The following is a 14491-nucleotide window of genomic DNA, read 5'->3' as shown; positions in this document are numbered from 1 at the left end:
TAGGAGGCCTCCTCGACGGTGCAATTAGGCCACACGAGTTGGCTTGGGCAAGTGGGGATGCCACTAGTCCTTGTCCATCTCAGGAGCCAGAATTTCTCCACCACATAGAGAGCTGCCAACCTCTTAAAAATCTCCAATCGTTGAGGAGTTAACTTTTCGTGTATACTTTGTACCATAATCCTTATTCTATTGCCAAATTAAATAAAACATGGCGAGGAATCGACCACGCAGGAAAAGCAGTGATCTCTATATCTCTACCTTGCTCTTCATTGGCCTTCCAGTCCTCGAGACGATCTAATTACCACACATCCCCTTAACTTTGATTAATTCCCACCACAGCCACAACGCTAACAAACCTCCACCCCTCGTTCCCCTGCTCTCCCTTCCTCGGCCGGTCCCGGTCACATGATCGCAGCCATGTCGGCGTCCAACCTGTGCGACGTGTGTCGAGGCACCGGCGGCAGCGCATGCCCCCACTGCACCGACCTCAACCGTGCCATCCCGACCTTGTTCAACGAGCCCATGCGTGAGTTCCAGTTCTTTGGGCACGAGGACTCGGTCGCGTGGATGTTTAGCGACCCCAAGGACAGTGATCCCCCGCTGGATCAGGAGCTCCCGGCAATGGCCGCCAGAGGATTCGGGTACCTGCATGGCCTGGGAGAAGGTCATGACTCTAGACATGGCTTGACCTTCGATGTCAGCTTGAGTAGTTCCGCAGGGCCACAAGAGACGGTACCCGCAGTAGTACCAATGGTGACGGCGGTGGCCGTGGGGCAGGCGGCGTCCGGTGCCACCTTCGTGAGTGGAATTCGATTATTTTGATCATCTCATGCAAGTTTTGTGGGCATAGCTAGCTAGGTTAGATAATTGGAGTCCACTCCCCCCTTTTTATTTTTGTCTTCGATCTTCTTAAAATTAAATCTCTCATTTTGTTTATGTTGAGCTAAGATTTTGTAGGCACGATCCAATAATGGATCCCAAGGTCGAGAAATCACTGATATGTGATACAAGTAGGATCGTATTAATTATGTCGAGAACCATTAAGCAGAGACCTCAGCTGTACCACTAATATTTTCTGAAAAGCAAGTTGTGGCTTAAAAGATTATTCGTGTTATCTAGCTCCTTTTCCTGACAAATTGATAGAGGGCAGTTTTGACTACTTAGTTAAGTCCTTGTCAAACTTTTCTTCTTGTTTATTATCCATTCATAGAAGGAAAAAAAATTGTCATCTCAATATTAGTTAATTACATGTCCTTAATTGTAGTTCCATGAGCTCAGTTCTCATTTTACAGTCGTGATTTTTAACTTAACTGAAGTATGGCTGGTTGAGGATCGAAGATGATAATCGTAAAGGTTTCTGAAGTTACCGCCCTACATTTCATTTGGCAAACTACAAATTAATTCAAAGTACAAAATGGCTGACATTATGAAATTAAACACATGTCAGCAAATTTCTAATATAAATGGTTTGGTTTACATAATAGAGAGAGGGCCAACTGCATTTTATCTCATGTGGCAAGACACCTGACGTACTGATCTTGATTCGTAGATGCCATTCTCGGGGAGCACACTTGAAGACACTTTGAACGATAGCAACAGAGAGGTTGGGGAAGGCATGACGGCCGGCCGAGGTGACCTGGCAATGGAGAGGGAAGCCAAGATCATGAGGTACAAAGAGAAGAGAAAGAAGAGGAGGTACGAGAAGCAGATACGATATGCCTCGAGGAAGGCCTATGCTGAGATGAGGCCAAGGGTAAAAGGGCGTTTCGCAAAGACGATGGAGTCTACAGAGAGCCAGCCAGTCGAACAGCAACCTTACGAGCCTCACGATAGAAATGCCTTTAGCTGGTTTCAATTGGGGTAGAAGGTGATCTGCTGACGAAGTCTACAATAAATGGAATCGTAGATTGGCAATTTTAAGTTCTGGGTTTGAACTGTTTAATTAATCTTATATTTAGTCTAAAAGAGTTTGATATTGAGGTACATTTTGTCAAGCATTCAGTAGTAGCTAGTACTTAATGACTATAGAGAGTATGAAATCAAAGAAAGAGTTCAGCTCCTCCACATTAAGTAATGATGTGGAATATCTCTATAAGAATATCATATTGATCAATTTAGAAAATTATTGTGATACATAGGGAGAAAAGTTCTCCATTAGACATAAAAAAATGATGATAACCTTGTTGGTTACTACTCGGAAAATCCAATGGTTCCACTGTACAAAAATTTTATACGTGATCTGAATCTTTCCTAGATACCATGTGTTCTTTTAAGTTAAACTTGTATCTCCTGCGGAACTTAACACGTTTGATTCCAAGTTTAACTTATATGTTCTTTTAGATTTAGATTTGGATCTCCTGCGGAACTTAATACGTTTGATCCAAATCACCTAGGTTATAAATTCAATTAAATATTAGTTTCCAAAATTGACTTCCAGTATTGCATGGCGAGGCACTTGGCCTTCTTGGATATGGGAACAACCACCACCGACTAGACAAAGCCTTTTAAGGAAAGTTAATATTTAATTTTCTTATATAACTCTAGGTAAACCAAAAGGAACAATCAAATCACAAGGAAAAAAGAAAAAGAAGACAACATCGAAATTAAATTCGAAAAACAAGAATCGAATGCCTCTTGTATTTGGTATTTATACAAAGAAAAATTAACTAGTATGATGCGGAAATTAAATACTAGTTATACCTCTTCCTTGTATGCTAAAAACCTCGAGATCTTCTGCCGTATCCCTCGCCTCCTTTTGGACGTCGTGTGGGCGACAATCCTCCAAGACGAACACCACCCGGAAAGCTTCTCCTCCTTCTCAAGAATTGGCCACCACCACCACAAAGGAGCAAAAGAGAGCAAAGGGAAGAGAGGGAGAGGGGCCGACCACTTGATGATCTTCAACAACACAATATCAATTGTTATGTTTCAAGGCCTCCCCTTCCCCCCTTTTTATATTAGTTTCCCAACGGAAAATTATGGAAAGAGTTTTATAAAAAATTAGACTCATTCCTACTTCCTTTTAATTTTTTTTATTTTTCTTTCCTTTTAATTAATCAATCCTAAATTGATTTATTAATTAAACAACTATTTGTTGATGTTTAATTATTTGACCGGCCCCTTGCTTGGGCACCAAGCAAGGTGGCCGACCACTTATTAGAAGGGAAAGAAAGAATTTTTTTTTTATAAAATTTTAAAAGAAGAAAACTTCTAATAAAATTTTACAAACTTTTTTTTTTCTAATGTGGATATTAAAAGGAAAATTTTAAAATTTAAAACCAAGTTTTAAAATTTAAAACCAAGTTTTAAAATTTAAAACATCTCTAATAATATTTCTTTTTAAAAGAAAATTTTATAAATTTTACAACTCTCTTTTAAAACCTTGTGGCCTAATTTAAATAAGGAAAATTTTATAAATTTTTAAAATCTCTCGTTTTACAAATTGTAAATATCTGAGGAAATTGAAAAATTCAAAAACAACCTTCCTAATTTAAATATTGCGGCCGACCCCCTTGCCCAAGGCAAGGGCTGGCCACTTCTAGAGAAAATGTGGCCGGCCATTGCTGTTAGCTAGAGCCCTAGAGTCAATCATTTGATGATTGTATTTTGGACTTATTGTATCATATTCTATAAAAATAAAGACATTTGGTTTTTGGTTATTATACTTACTTGTATTGGTGCCAAATAAACTAGGTATAATAACGTCCTTGAGTAGAAAGTTCTTACCTATATCAATCGATTGGTTGAATCGATAGTGAGATGATATAGGGAACACTACTCTTAATCATTCCTAGTCGAGTATTAACATTCAGGGACAATGTTAATGCAATAAGACTAGCATGTTGGTCAACTCGATGACTTGATCTCACAAGTCATGGATATAGAGATATCAAATTGACACATGGGTATGCATTAGAGAATGTATACTAAATGATCCGCCATGAGAAAGTATCATGAATCGTTATATGAGTGTCATATACTTTCTCATGTGACTATTAGTATGACTACTAGTCCTTAGACCTGAAGTCACCATGGTTCCCTACATAAGGAGTTATGTACTTTGGTTTCGTCAAACGTCACCCGTAACTGGGTGGACTATAAAGGCGATTACTGGGTATGTAACGAATTATGCAGAGGGATGTGAGTGATGTAGATGGGATCTATTCCTCCTATATGACGGGAGAGACATCGATATTCTTGATAGAGTGAGACCACGAAGTGCATGACCATGCCCAAATGAGTCAATATGAGATATTGAGCTCATTTGATTTAGTGAGTCTACTTGGAGTTCAAGATTTAGATTGGTCAGAGGATGACACGATCTATGCCTCACATTGATCAATCTAGATGTCTAGGATAGAAGGACACTTGTCACATATTGTGAGGAGTCACAATTAGTGGTCACAAGGTGATGTTAGATCTCAACATTCTTGTAACTTGGGTAGCAATGATGTATTGCTAGATGCCGCTCATTGCTTATGTTTCTAAAGGAGTTTAGAAACATTGATAACATTACAAGAACCTATTGGGTCACACACAAAGAACAAGCGGATGGAGATTAGGTTCATATGATGAACCAATTGGATTAGGTTCATATAATGCACCAAGGATTAGATTCGGATTAATTCAAATTAGACTTATTGAGTTAGACTCAATTAGATTCAATTGTTGAATGAGTCTAATTTAAATTTGATTCATTGAGTCAATTTATATTAATGAATTGAGATTCATTAAATTGAAATTGACTTGAATCAAAGGTTGGATTTAACTCAACAAGGAAGAAAATTGGTCAATTTTGACTTGACCAAATGGAAGTTGAAACGTCAAGTTTGACTTGATATTACCACATCATGAAGGTTGACTCATCCTACATGGCATGACTAACCTTGCCACATCATCTCCACCTCATCATGGTGTGCCACCTCATGGAGGTTACACATTCCATTCCATTTAATGTGGTCGGCCACATTAAATGGGGAGGTTACAAGGTGTGGCCGGCCACACTAATGTAGTGTGGAGGTTTTGGTTTTGTGTATTGATCTGTGCATTCATTCTATCATCTTCTTCCTATCTTCTTCCTCCTCTTTGCTTGCTGTTGCCGTGAGTTTCCAAGAGAAGGAGAAGGTGATTGAGTGAGTTCCAAGAGAATAAGGAAGAGTGAAGGTCACAAAGGAGGATACTACTTCTTGAGTGTATGAGATTCTTTTTGCATCCTCTCTTTTTCTTCCTTTCAAATCCTACCCGAGAGCCCTAGAAAGTGCTAGTACACTTGGGGTGCTCTCTTCTCCATCCTTGAGTGTTAGAGAACACATCTTGTTCGTGTGGATATCACTAGAGAGTTGTCTACGTTGACAACTTCGAGATCCGGCGTACCTTGGACTTGCGGGATTGCGAAGGGCACGCATCGAAGGTATAAAATATTTTTATGTAGATCTAGGAGTAGATCTCGATAGAAACTCGTATTCGTAGTTTTCAAAATTTTTCTTCGCACGAGATCCAGTGGCATGGGTGATTCGGGGTTTCCGCGACGCGAAAAAGCGGTTTTCGCGGCCCGAAAAACCCAACAGTGGTATCAGAGCCATGTGCGAAGGTGTGTACGAGTTTGTTTTTGATTTTTTATGAAAAAATAGCTTCTGTGATTTTCAGTAAATTTAGGTTTTTTATAGTTTTTATGGGTAATTTTCTCGTAGAAGCGAAGCACAAGTGTTTAGGTACTTGTAGGCTTCCGCTACCGGGAAGATTTTTCCAAAACGGCTTGGTTTCGCCCCAAATCTTTTTGGGACAGCGGGCTAAGGCGCTATTAGATCGCAAAGGAACCCTCACGATGGTTAGATCGCAGGTAGGGGCACTGCCCCTGGCCCCGCAAGGGGATTCGTTCCGCGATTGCGCTCGAAAACCGCTAAACGGAACCGCCGGGAAAATTGTACCCATAAAAATTGTAAAATTATAAAAAAAATTACAGAAAATTATAGAAATATATAATTTTGTGATTGTCATGGCCCAAATGACCCAAATTGGATTTGGAAATGTGTTGTAATTCATAATACGGCCTGCGTGCCGTTATGTGATGTGCGTGCTGTATTTATTTTATTTTCACGACCTGCGCGTCGTGCCTTTCTCTTATATTCTGGTTGTAAATTAGATTTAGACTCGAATGTAACTCGAGTTTCAAAATGTAATGTAAATTTTGAAGCGGTGGAAGGTCCACACGAGACGGAGTTACGAGGAGGGCGCGAGCAACACAAGGTGGTCAAAGGAAGAAGCTTGAGAAGTTGTTGACCTTAGGTTGACCATCCGATCTTCTCATTGGCTTGAGAAGATCGTAGTAGGGCCATGACACAATCACAAAATAATTAATTACTTGCTTATATGTATGTGATGCATGTTTAATTAAGTAGTTAATTAGTGCCTAGCGATTAGATTAGATCTAAATCGTGCACATGATGCACCCCACGATTAGATTAGATCTAAATCAAAGTATTTGATACGCATCATCATTTAGATTAGATCTAAATCGCGTCAACTCGTAATGCCTACCATGCCGTGATACCTACCACTACCTCGATCGCATGTTGTTGTTGAATCTGCCAAAGCAGAGCAACACATACTATCTTGGTAGGGTACGGAGGGACAATTTTGGTCCCACCTATCAACGCATGGGTGAGTACAGCTCAATTAGATTGAGTAACTAGTTAACTCAATTGGATCGAGTTTAACTATAGGCATTATCCAATAGTTGGTAGATAGGTCAAAATCACGTTTATATTAACTCTTGGGCGTATTAGCCAAAGCTAACTCAAGTTTTAATATAAATGCGGATTTTGATCCTATAAACAAGAGTTGCATAGAGATGTAATTGGTAATCGTTACCTACCGATCATACTAAGTCTTGGGCGTATTAGCCAAAGCTAACTCAAGGGTTAGTATGATGTGGATCTTATCCCACATGAATTATAGAATTCAGTGGGAGCATCATTTAGTTAAAGGCCTAATTAAATGATTAAGAATATGATATTTATTTCTGCATTTATTTCTGTTGTAGAATTTCCATGACGTCAAAAACGAACAACTACTCTCTACGATCTGTCCTTAAGAAGGACAAGCTCAACGGAGCAAATTTCCTGGACTGGTACAGGAACCTGAGAATAGTTCTCACCCAAGAACGTAAACTGTACGTTCTGGAGCAGCCCATTCCGGAGGCTCCTCCTGCCACTGCCACACGAGTAGACCGAGATGCTTACGAGAAGCATCAAGATAATGCATTAAATGTGTCCTGTCTTATGCTCGCGACCATGAACTCTGAGCTTCAGAAGCAACAAGAGTTGATGGGCGCTTACGATATGATTGAACATCTTTGTCACCTATATCAAGGACAAGCAAGGCACTGGAAGAGGAACTCCAAAGAATACCTGGAAGATCTTAAGAAGAAGAGAAATAAGATTTCTACTTCAGGTATACATGTTATAGAAGTCAACCTCTCTATTTCTTCATCGTGGGTATTAGATACTGGATGTGCTTCGCACATTTGTACTAATGTACAAGCGCTGAGGAAGAGCAGGGCATTGAGTAGGCAATGGAGCACGGGTTGCTGCTATTGCTGTAGGAACTTACTATCTATCTCTACCCTCTGGGCTTGTACTAGAATTAGATGATTGTTGTTATGTGTCTGCCTTGACTAAGAATATAATTTCAGTTTCTTGTTTGGACAAGAAAGGATTTTCGTTTACAATAAAGAACAAATGTTGTTCCATCTATTTAAAAGATATGTTCTATTGTAGTGCACCTCTGATAAACGGACTCTATATTCTAGACCTTGAAAGCCCTATCTATAACATAAATACCAAGAAGTTCAAGTCAAATGACCTGAACCAAACCTACCTCTGGCACTGTCGCTTAGGTCATATAAATGACAAGCGCTTATCCCAGCTCCATAAGGATGGTTTGCTGGACTCATTTGATTTTGAATCATATGAGATATGCGAGTCATGCCTACGAGGCAAGATGACCAAGACTCCCTTTAGTGGGCACAACGAGAGAGCGACTGATTTGTTAGGACTCATACATAGTGATGTATGTGGCCCTTTTACTGTCGCTACTAGAGGCGGTTATAGGTACTTCATCACATTTATTGATGACTTCAGTAGATATGGTTATGTGTACTTGATGACACATAAGTTTGAATCCTTTGAAAAGTTCAAAGAATTCAAGAATGAAGTACAGAACCTGCTTGGCAAGAGTATTAAAATACTTCGATCAGATCGAGGTGGAGAATACCTTAGCCATGAGTTCTATGACTATCTAGCTGAGTGTGGGATTTTATCCCAACTCACTCCTCCTGGAACACAACAGTGGAATGGTGTATCCGAAAGGAGGAATCGTACCTTATTAGATATGGTACGATCTATGATGAGTCATACAGATCTTCCGACATACCTTTGGGGCTATGCTCTAGACACGGTAGCTTTTATACTCAACCAAGTTCCATCTAAGGCCGTGATAAAGACACCATATAGGATATGGACTGGGAGAGATGCCCAGGTGTCTTTCATGAGGATTTGGGGTTGTGAGGCTTACGTTAGACGTCAAGTCTCAGACAAATTAGGACCCAAATCCGACAAGTGCTACTTTATTGGATATCCCAAGGAAACTAAGGGATATTACTTCTACATTCCTAGTCAGCACAAGGTAGTTGTGGCAAAGACTGGGGTCTTTCTAGAAAGGGACTTTGTTTCTAGAAAGACTAGTGGGAGCACGTTCGATCTTGAAGAAGTTCAAGATGCGAACAATAGCACTGAAGCCTCGATGGAAGTTGAACTGGAACCACAAAGTGTTGTGGATGATGTTGTTCCATAAAGAGTTGAGGAACAACAACCAGTTCAAGTAGACATACCTCTTCGCAAGTCTGATAGGGGTACGTCGTCAGCCTGAGAGATACTCATTTCTCTTGTCTGACCATGATGACGTTGTGCTCATAGATGATGAGCCTACCACCTATCAGGAAGCTTTGATGAGACCAGATTCCGAGAAATGGCTAGAGGCCATGAGATCCGAGATGGAATCCATGTACACCAACCAAGTATGGACTTTGGTTGATCCACCTGAAGGGGTAAAACCCATTGGGTGTAAGTGGGTCTTTAAGAGAAAGACTGACATGGATGGACTTATCTATAAGGGTTGCTTGGTAGCTAAAGGTTTCAGGCAGATTCATGGTATTGACTATGATGAAACCTTTTCTCCAGTAGCGATGTTTAAGTCCATTCGGATCATGCTTGCTATTGCAGCTTACCACGATTACGAGATCTGGTAGATGGATGTCAAAACTGCGTTTCTGAATGGAAACCTGCTCGAGGATGTGTACATGACACAACCTGAGGGTTTTGTAGATCCACAGCATACTAGCAGAGTATGCAAGCTGCATAGGTCCATTTATTGACTAAAGCAAGCTTCTCGGAGCTGGAATCTTCGATTCGATGATGCAATCAAACAGTTTGGTTTCATCAAAACGAAGATGAGCCTTATGTCTACAAGAATATTGTAGGGGATATAGTTGTCTTCCTCATATTGTATGTGGATGACATACTACTCATTGGGAAGGACATCCCTATGCTTCAGTCTGTCAAGACCTGGCTAGGGAGTTGCTTCTCAATGAAGGACTTAGGTGAGGCATCCCGCATTCTAGGGATACAGATCTATAGAGATAGATCTAAGAGAATGCTTTGCCTAAGTCAGAGTACATACATTGACAAGGTACTCCTACGGTTTGCCATGCAGAACTCCAAGAAGGGATTTCTGCCGATGTCACATGGCGTGAGTCTTTCGAAGACTCAAGGTCCCTCTTCTAGAGAGGAGAGAGACCGCATGGATCAGATCCCTTATGCCTCAGCCATAGGATCGATCATGTACGCCATGCTATGTACTCGACCTGATGTCTCGTATGTTTTGAGCATGACGAGCAGATACCAGTCAGATCCAGGTGAAAGTCACTGGATAGCGGTCAAGAATATTCTTAAGTACTTAAGAAGGACTAAAGAATATTTCTTGATATATGGAGGCGATGATGAGCTAGCTGTAAAGGGTTACAGTGATGCTAGCTTCCAGACCGACCAGGATGACTATAGATCGCAGTCGGGGTTCATATTTTGCATTAATGGTGGTGCTGTCAGCTGGAAGAGTTCGAAGCAGGATACAGTAGCTGATTCTACAAAAGAAGCCGAGTACATTGCTGTATCAGAGGCAGCAAAGGAGGCAGTTTGGATCCACAAGTTCATCACTGAACTTGGGGTGGTTCTTAGCATTGCTAACCCCATTGAGCTCTATTGTGACAACAATGGAGCTATAGCACAGGCAAAGGAACATCGCTCACACCAGCGGACCAAACACATACTACGGTGCTTCCATCTCATTTGAGAGATCATCGAGAGAGAAGATGTGAAGATTTGCAGAGTACCTACAGAGGCTAACATCGCAGATCCCTTGACCAAGACTTTGGCACAGAGGAAGCATGATGGTCACACTAGGTCATTAGGGCTTAGAGCCTACACTGATTGGCACTAGTGTTAGTGGGAGATTGTTAGCTAGAGCCCTAGAGCCAATCATTTGATGATTGTATTTTGGACTTATTGTATCATATTCTATAAAAATAAAGGCATTTGGTTTTTGATTATTATACTTACTTGTATTGGTGCCAAATAAACTAAGTATAATAACGTTTTGAGTAGAAGGTTCTTACCTATATCAATCGATTGGTTGAATCGATAGTGAGATGATATAGCACTACAACAAAAACCTTCATAGACATCGATTTTCCACCGGTGTCTATTTCATTTTCGACCGATGTCTATGAAGCCGATGTTAAAAGTCTGCCATTTTAGACATCGGGTTAAAACCGGTGTAGTATCACTTAACGACACCGGTTTTACAGCGGTGGAAAACCGATGTAATATTAGTTAATAACACCGGTTTTACAGCGGTGGAAAACCGATGTAATATGTATATTTTTTCACAAATTTGATTTCCGAAACCATGAAAAACCGACAATAACAAAAAAAATACACAAATATTCACAAATTATACAAATATTCTTCATTCAATAATATCCATAAAATACACAAATATTAACAAATTATATAAATAATCTTCTTAGAACAATATCCATAAAATACCCAAACATTCTTTTTACATCAAAAGCTAGCTAATAGATATACTATCCCTAACCATTAATGGGTACCCCACGGAGCAGTAGGCCTCACTTCCTGTCCAGATCCAACATTCAATCCTTTCCCTAGGTCCCATAGCATAGTTCAGTGGTCGGCTCTGAAGTCCTCAGTGGTAGAAGTCCGACCCCATTCTCCTTTTCTCGTTCGCTCCTCCCTTTTCCCAGTCATCCCTCTTCCCTGTCATCTGTGCAATTAGTTTGTAAATTCAAATAACCAGAACACGAGAAAAATATACATATTCAATGACATTCAATAAAATATATAATATAGTTAAACAAAGTGAAGACCTTGACAAAATTAAGACTCCAATGGTTTAGTCATGCATATTGCATAGAGTTCAATTGAGGAGTAAGAACTAAGAACCATATAGCTGACCAAATAGTTAGCAAAAATATGGGTTCATTGATGTTGATAATATATTTCTCTGTCCTATTTACTAATAACCACCTGATATGGGTTCATTAAAAATTTTTGTCATATTTTGTCAAAATTAGAATCAACTAGCTATAGACTGAAACTGAGCCTAAGCAGAATCAGAATCATAAACTTGATGAACAATCTTGGGCATCCTACAATAGATTATCCAAAAGTTGCAGAACAAAGTTGTAAAAAGTAGTAAAAGATTTGCAACTCTTATTCGATGCATAACAACAATTTTGATTTTGACACACGAGGCATTAACACCTGTTTTAACTTGACGCTATCTACTTGATAAAGTCAAGCAAAGACATTTACCTACACTTCGATCCTTGAATCCTCGAATAATACATGCAAGACTCCAAGGCCTTCCACCAGAGCATGCTTTTGCTCCACCTTTTAATATGTCATTGTGTTGCTTCAGTCTGAGAATATGTCATCTTTTGTCAAACAATGGGAAGGGTTTCACTTACATATGCACGAATCTATATATTCATCAACAACATCTTCCTGCCAGACGAATCTAATGAAGGTAAAGGCACACAAATAATACAAAAAAAAATTCTTCTGAGTGTGTGTTTCAGATTTAGAAAATATTTCAGTGGCATGTAAGTCAGAAATCAGTACTTAACAAATTAGAAAAGCAATCATCTTTAGAGATTTGTCAAGGACACATTTAACTAGCACCTTATTTGGATATAATATAGGCATTGGACATGTAATCAAAACCACATCTATTTCGATAAGAACAAAATAAATTAAGGAAATGTATACAAGCGGGAAGTTCTCAACATTCCACAAGAAAAATCCATGATCATATTTGTTAGACTTCAAATCCGAGGCCAAAAGCTTGCACAAGGTCATTAAAGACTCACGCAAGGTCATTCAAGCTTGACAAATACAACCCGGTATTCAAGAATGGCAGCTATATAAGGAGTAGATGCACCTGTCTCATTTTCATCCTGAAGTAACTTATCCAACTCCGGCCAAAGAAGCTCCCTCCTGAAAGTACAGTTGATATTTCATATTCCACACAGGAGTAATGAGATAATGATGGGCAAAAGAGAAAAAAAATAGAAAACTAAAAAATAGCAGTAGCCGACATTGAAATTTGGATGGCATGCATAAAAGTTTGCTGATACTACATACAATGCAGAGAAGTCATCCTCAATACCCTGATCATCATCTCCCAACCCCACTTGGACAATGTGCTTGGCGCCTATGCAGAGGAAAAAAAATATAGAAGAATATCCAAGTATGAATGATGCTTAAATTCATTAAACACATCTACAAACTTGCACATGACTACTACATTACAGTTGTATGTATGAAACTCACAGATAACATGTCTACTCAACTGTTCATATTGACAATTTCATATTGCTGATTGCCCAAACTAAACACACCAAATTGAAGATTTTCCAACCAGGTTCCTCTTTCTTTCCCCTATAAAAACTAATAATCAGCAATCGATCAAGGCAAAAGGATTATTGGTAGAATAGATTAACTAAATGTGCATGTTTCCAGAACCTCTGTAAACCATTTGTAGAACCGGGCAGCATTATCAGTAGGCTCGCCATCTCCATACCTAAAGAAAACAAAGGGATCCGCTCGAACTTTGAGGAAACTGATCGTTTATAAAAACAAAAAATTCCTGGCTTTCAACTTACGTAGCCAAGAAGAACAAAGCCAAGCTCTCCTTTTTCAGGTTCTCCTCGTACTCATCATCCTCAGTAGCATATTCGTCCTATAATTGAGGAAACTAACTACAGATCAGTCAATTAATCAGTAGTATTTCCAATGATCTGAAACAGAAGGAAGATAATCTTACGATATCCATGACTTTAAATATGGCATTAGGGTACCGTGCTTTTTCCTCCTCAGCCAGCGCCTAGAAGGGGGGAAAATCTAAGATCATGGGAGAAAAATTCAAAAAATGAACTACTCGGATAAAAACCCTAACCTTCGCGAACCCCTCAGCCGTCCTGGTCTGCGTCCCGAGGAAGACGGTGTCCTTCTGCTTCCCTTGGTCCTCCTTTGTATCCATCTGGGTCTTCACCACTAGCGGCTTCGGCGGATCGTCGGGCTTCCTTCCGCTCGATCGCCAGACGAAGAAGATTGCCACGCAACCGACAAGCACGATGATGACTATGCTCAGGACGACGATCAGCAGCCAGTTCTCCACGAACGCATCCCCGGTGCTGGAATCGAGCCCATATCCATCGGAGAGGGAGGCGACGACGACCGACAAGAGATCAAGGGACGACGCCTTCTCGGAACCTATCTGCATCTTAGCGGATCGAGCGGTGAATCGGAAGCACAGATCTCCGATCTCTGTTTCTGTCTGCTTCGAATTGGGAGAATGAAGGAGGTTGAGATTGGGTCGGCGATGGGAGGGGAGGAGAAGGTAGAGGCAGAGAAGGTGAGTCGCCCGAAGACGGCTCTCTCTCTCTGCCTCCCGTGGACGGCAGCATATAGGGTTAGGTTAGAGGGAAGAGTTGAAAATTTTAGCTAAGTATTGGTGGGAAAATTATCATAGACATCGGATTTTAAAAACCGATGTCAAAATCGGTGTCTATTAATTAAAAAACGGGCGCTCATAGACATCGCCTAAAAAACCGATGTCTATGAGCGAAAATCTGCGCTCATAGACACCGGTTTTTGGAAAAACCGGTGTAAAATACTCAAAGACATCGGTTTTTGCTTAAACCCGTTGTTGTTCCACTGATGTCTATGAAGATTTTTGTTGTAGTGTAGGGAACACTACTCTTAATCATTCCTAGTCGAGTATTAACATTCAGGGACAATGTTAATGCAATAAGACTAGCATGTAGGTCAACTCGATGACTTGATCTCAC

At 40.2% G+C, this 14491-nt stretch overlaps 1 protein-coding gene and 1 long non-coding RNA gene across 2 annotated transcripts; one reads left to right on the top strand and one right to left on the bottom strand.

Moving 5' to 3' along the window:
* The first annotated feature begins 253 nt into the window (after positions 1–253).
* Positions 254–2117, top strand: LOC121968288 (transcription factor GHD7-like). The gene is made up of 2 exons (XM_042518724.1): positions 254–798; positions 1550–2117. The coding sequence occupies exons 1-2, from the start codon at positions 406–408 to the stop codon at positions 1862–1864; spliced, it is 708 nt and encodes a 235-aa protein (XP_042374658.1). The 5' UTR covers positions 254–405; the 3' UTR covers positions 1865–2117.
* A 10943-nt stretch (positions 2118–13060) lies between these two features.
* On the bottom strand, positions 13061–13380 carry LOC121968287. Its single transcript, XR_006108044.1, has 3 exons — positions 13304–13380; positions 13164–13221; positions 13061–13079 (listed from the first exon to the last, which is right to left on the bottom strand). It is a non-coding gene; the product is annotated as an uncharacterized LOC121968287 (long non-coding RNA).
* Positions 13381–14491: the final 1111 nt, after the last annotated feature.

Source organism: Zingiber officinale, chromosome 3B (assembly GCF_018446385.1).
Source record: "Zingiber officinale cultivar Zhangliang chromosome 3B, Zo_v1.1, whole genome shotgun sequence".
NCBI lineage: Eukaryota > Viridiplantae > Streptophyta > Magnoliopsida > Zingiberales > Zingiberaceae > Zingiber > Zingiber officinale.
The sequence above is the reverse complement of the archived record's forward strand: the minus strand, read 5'-3'. Positions and strand labels throughout refer to the sequence as shown.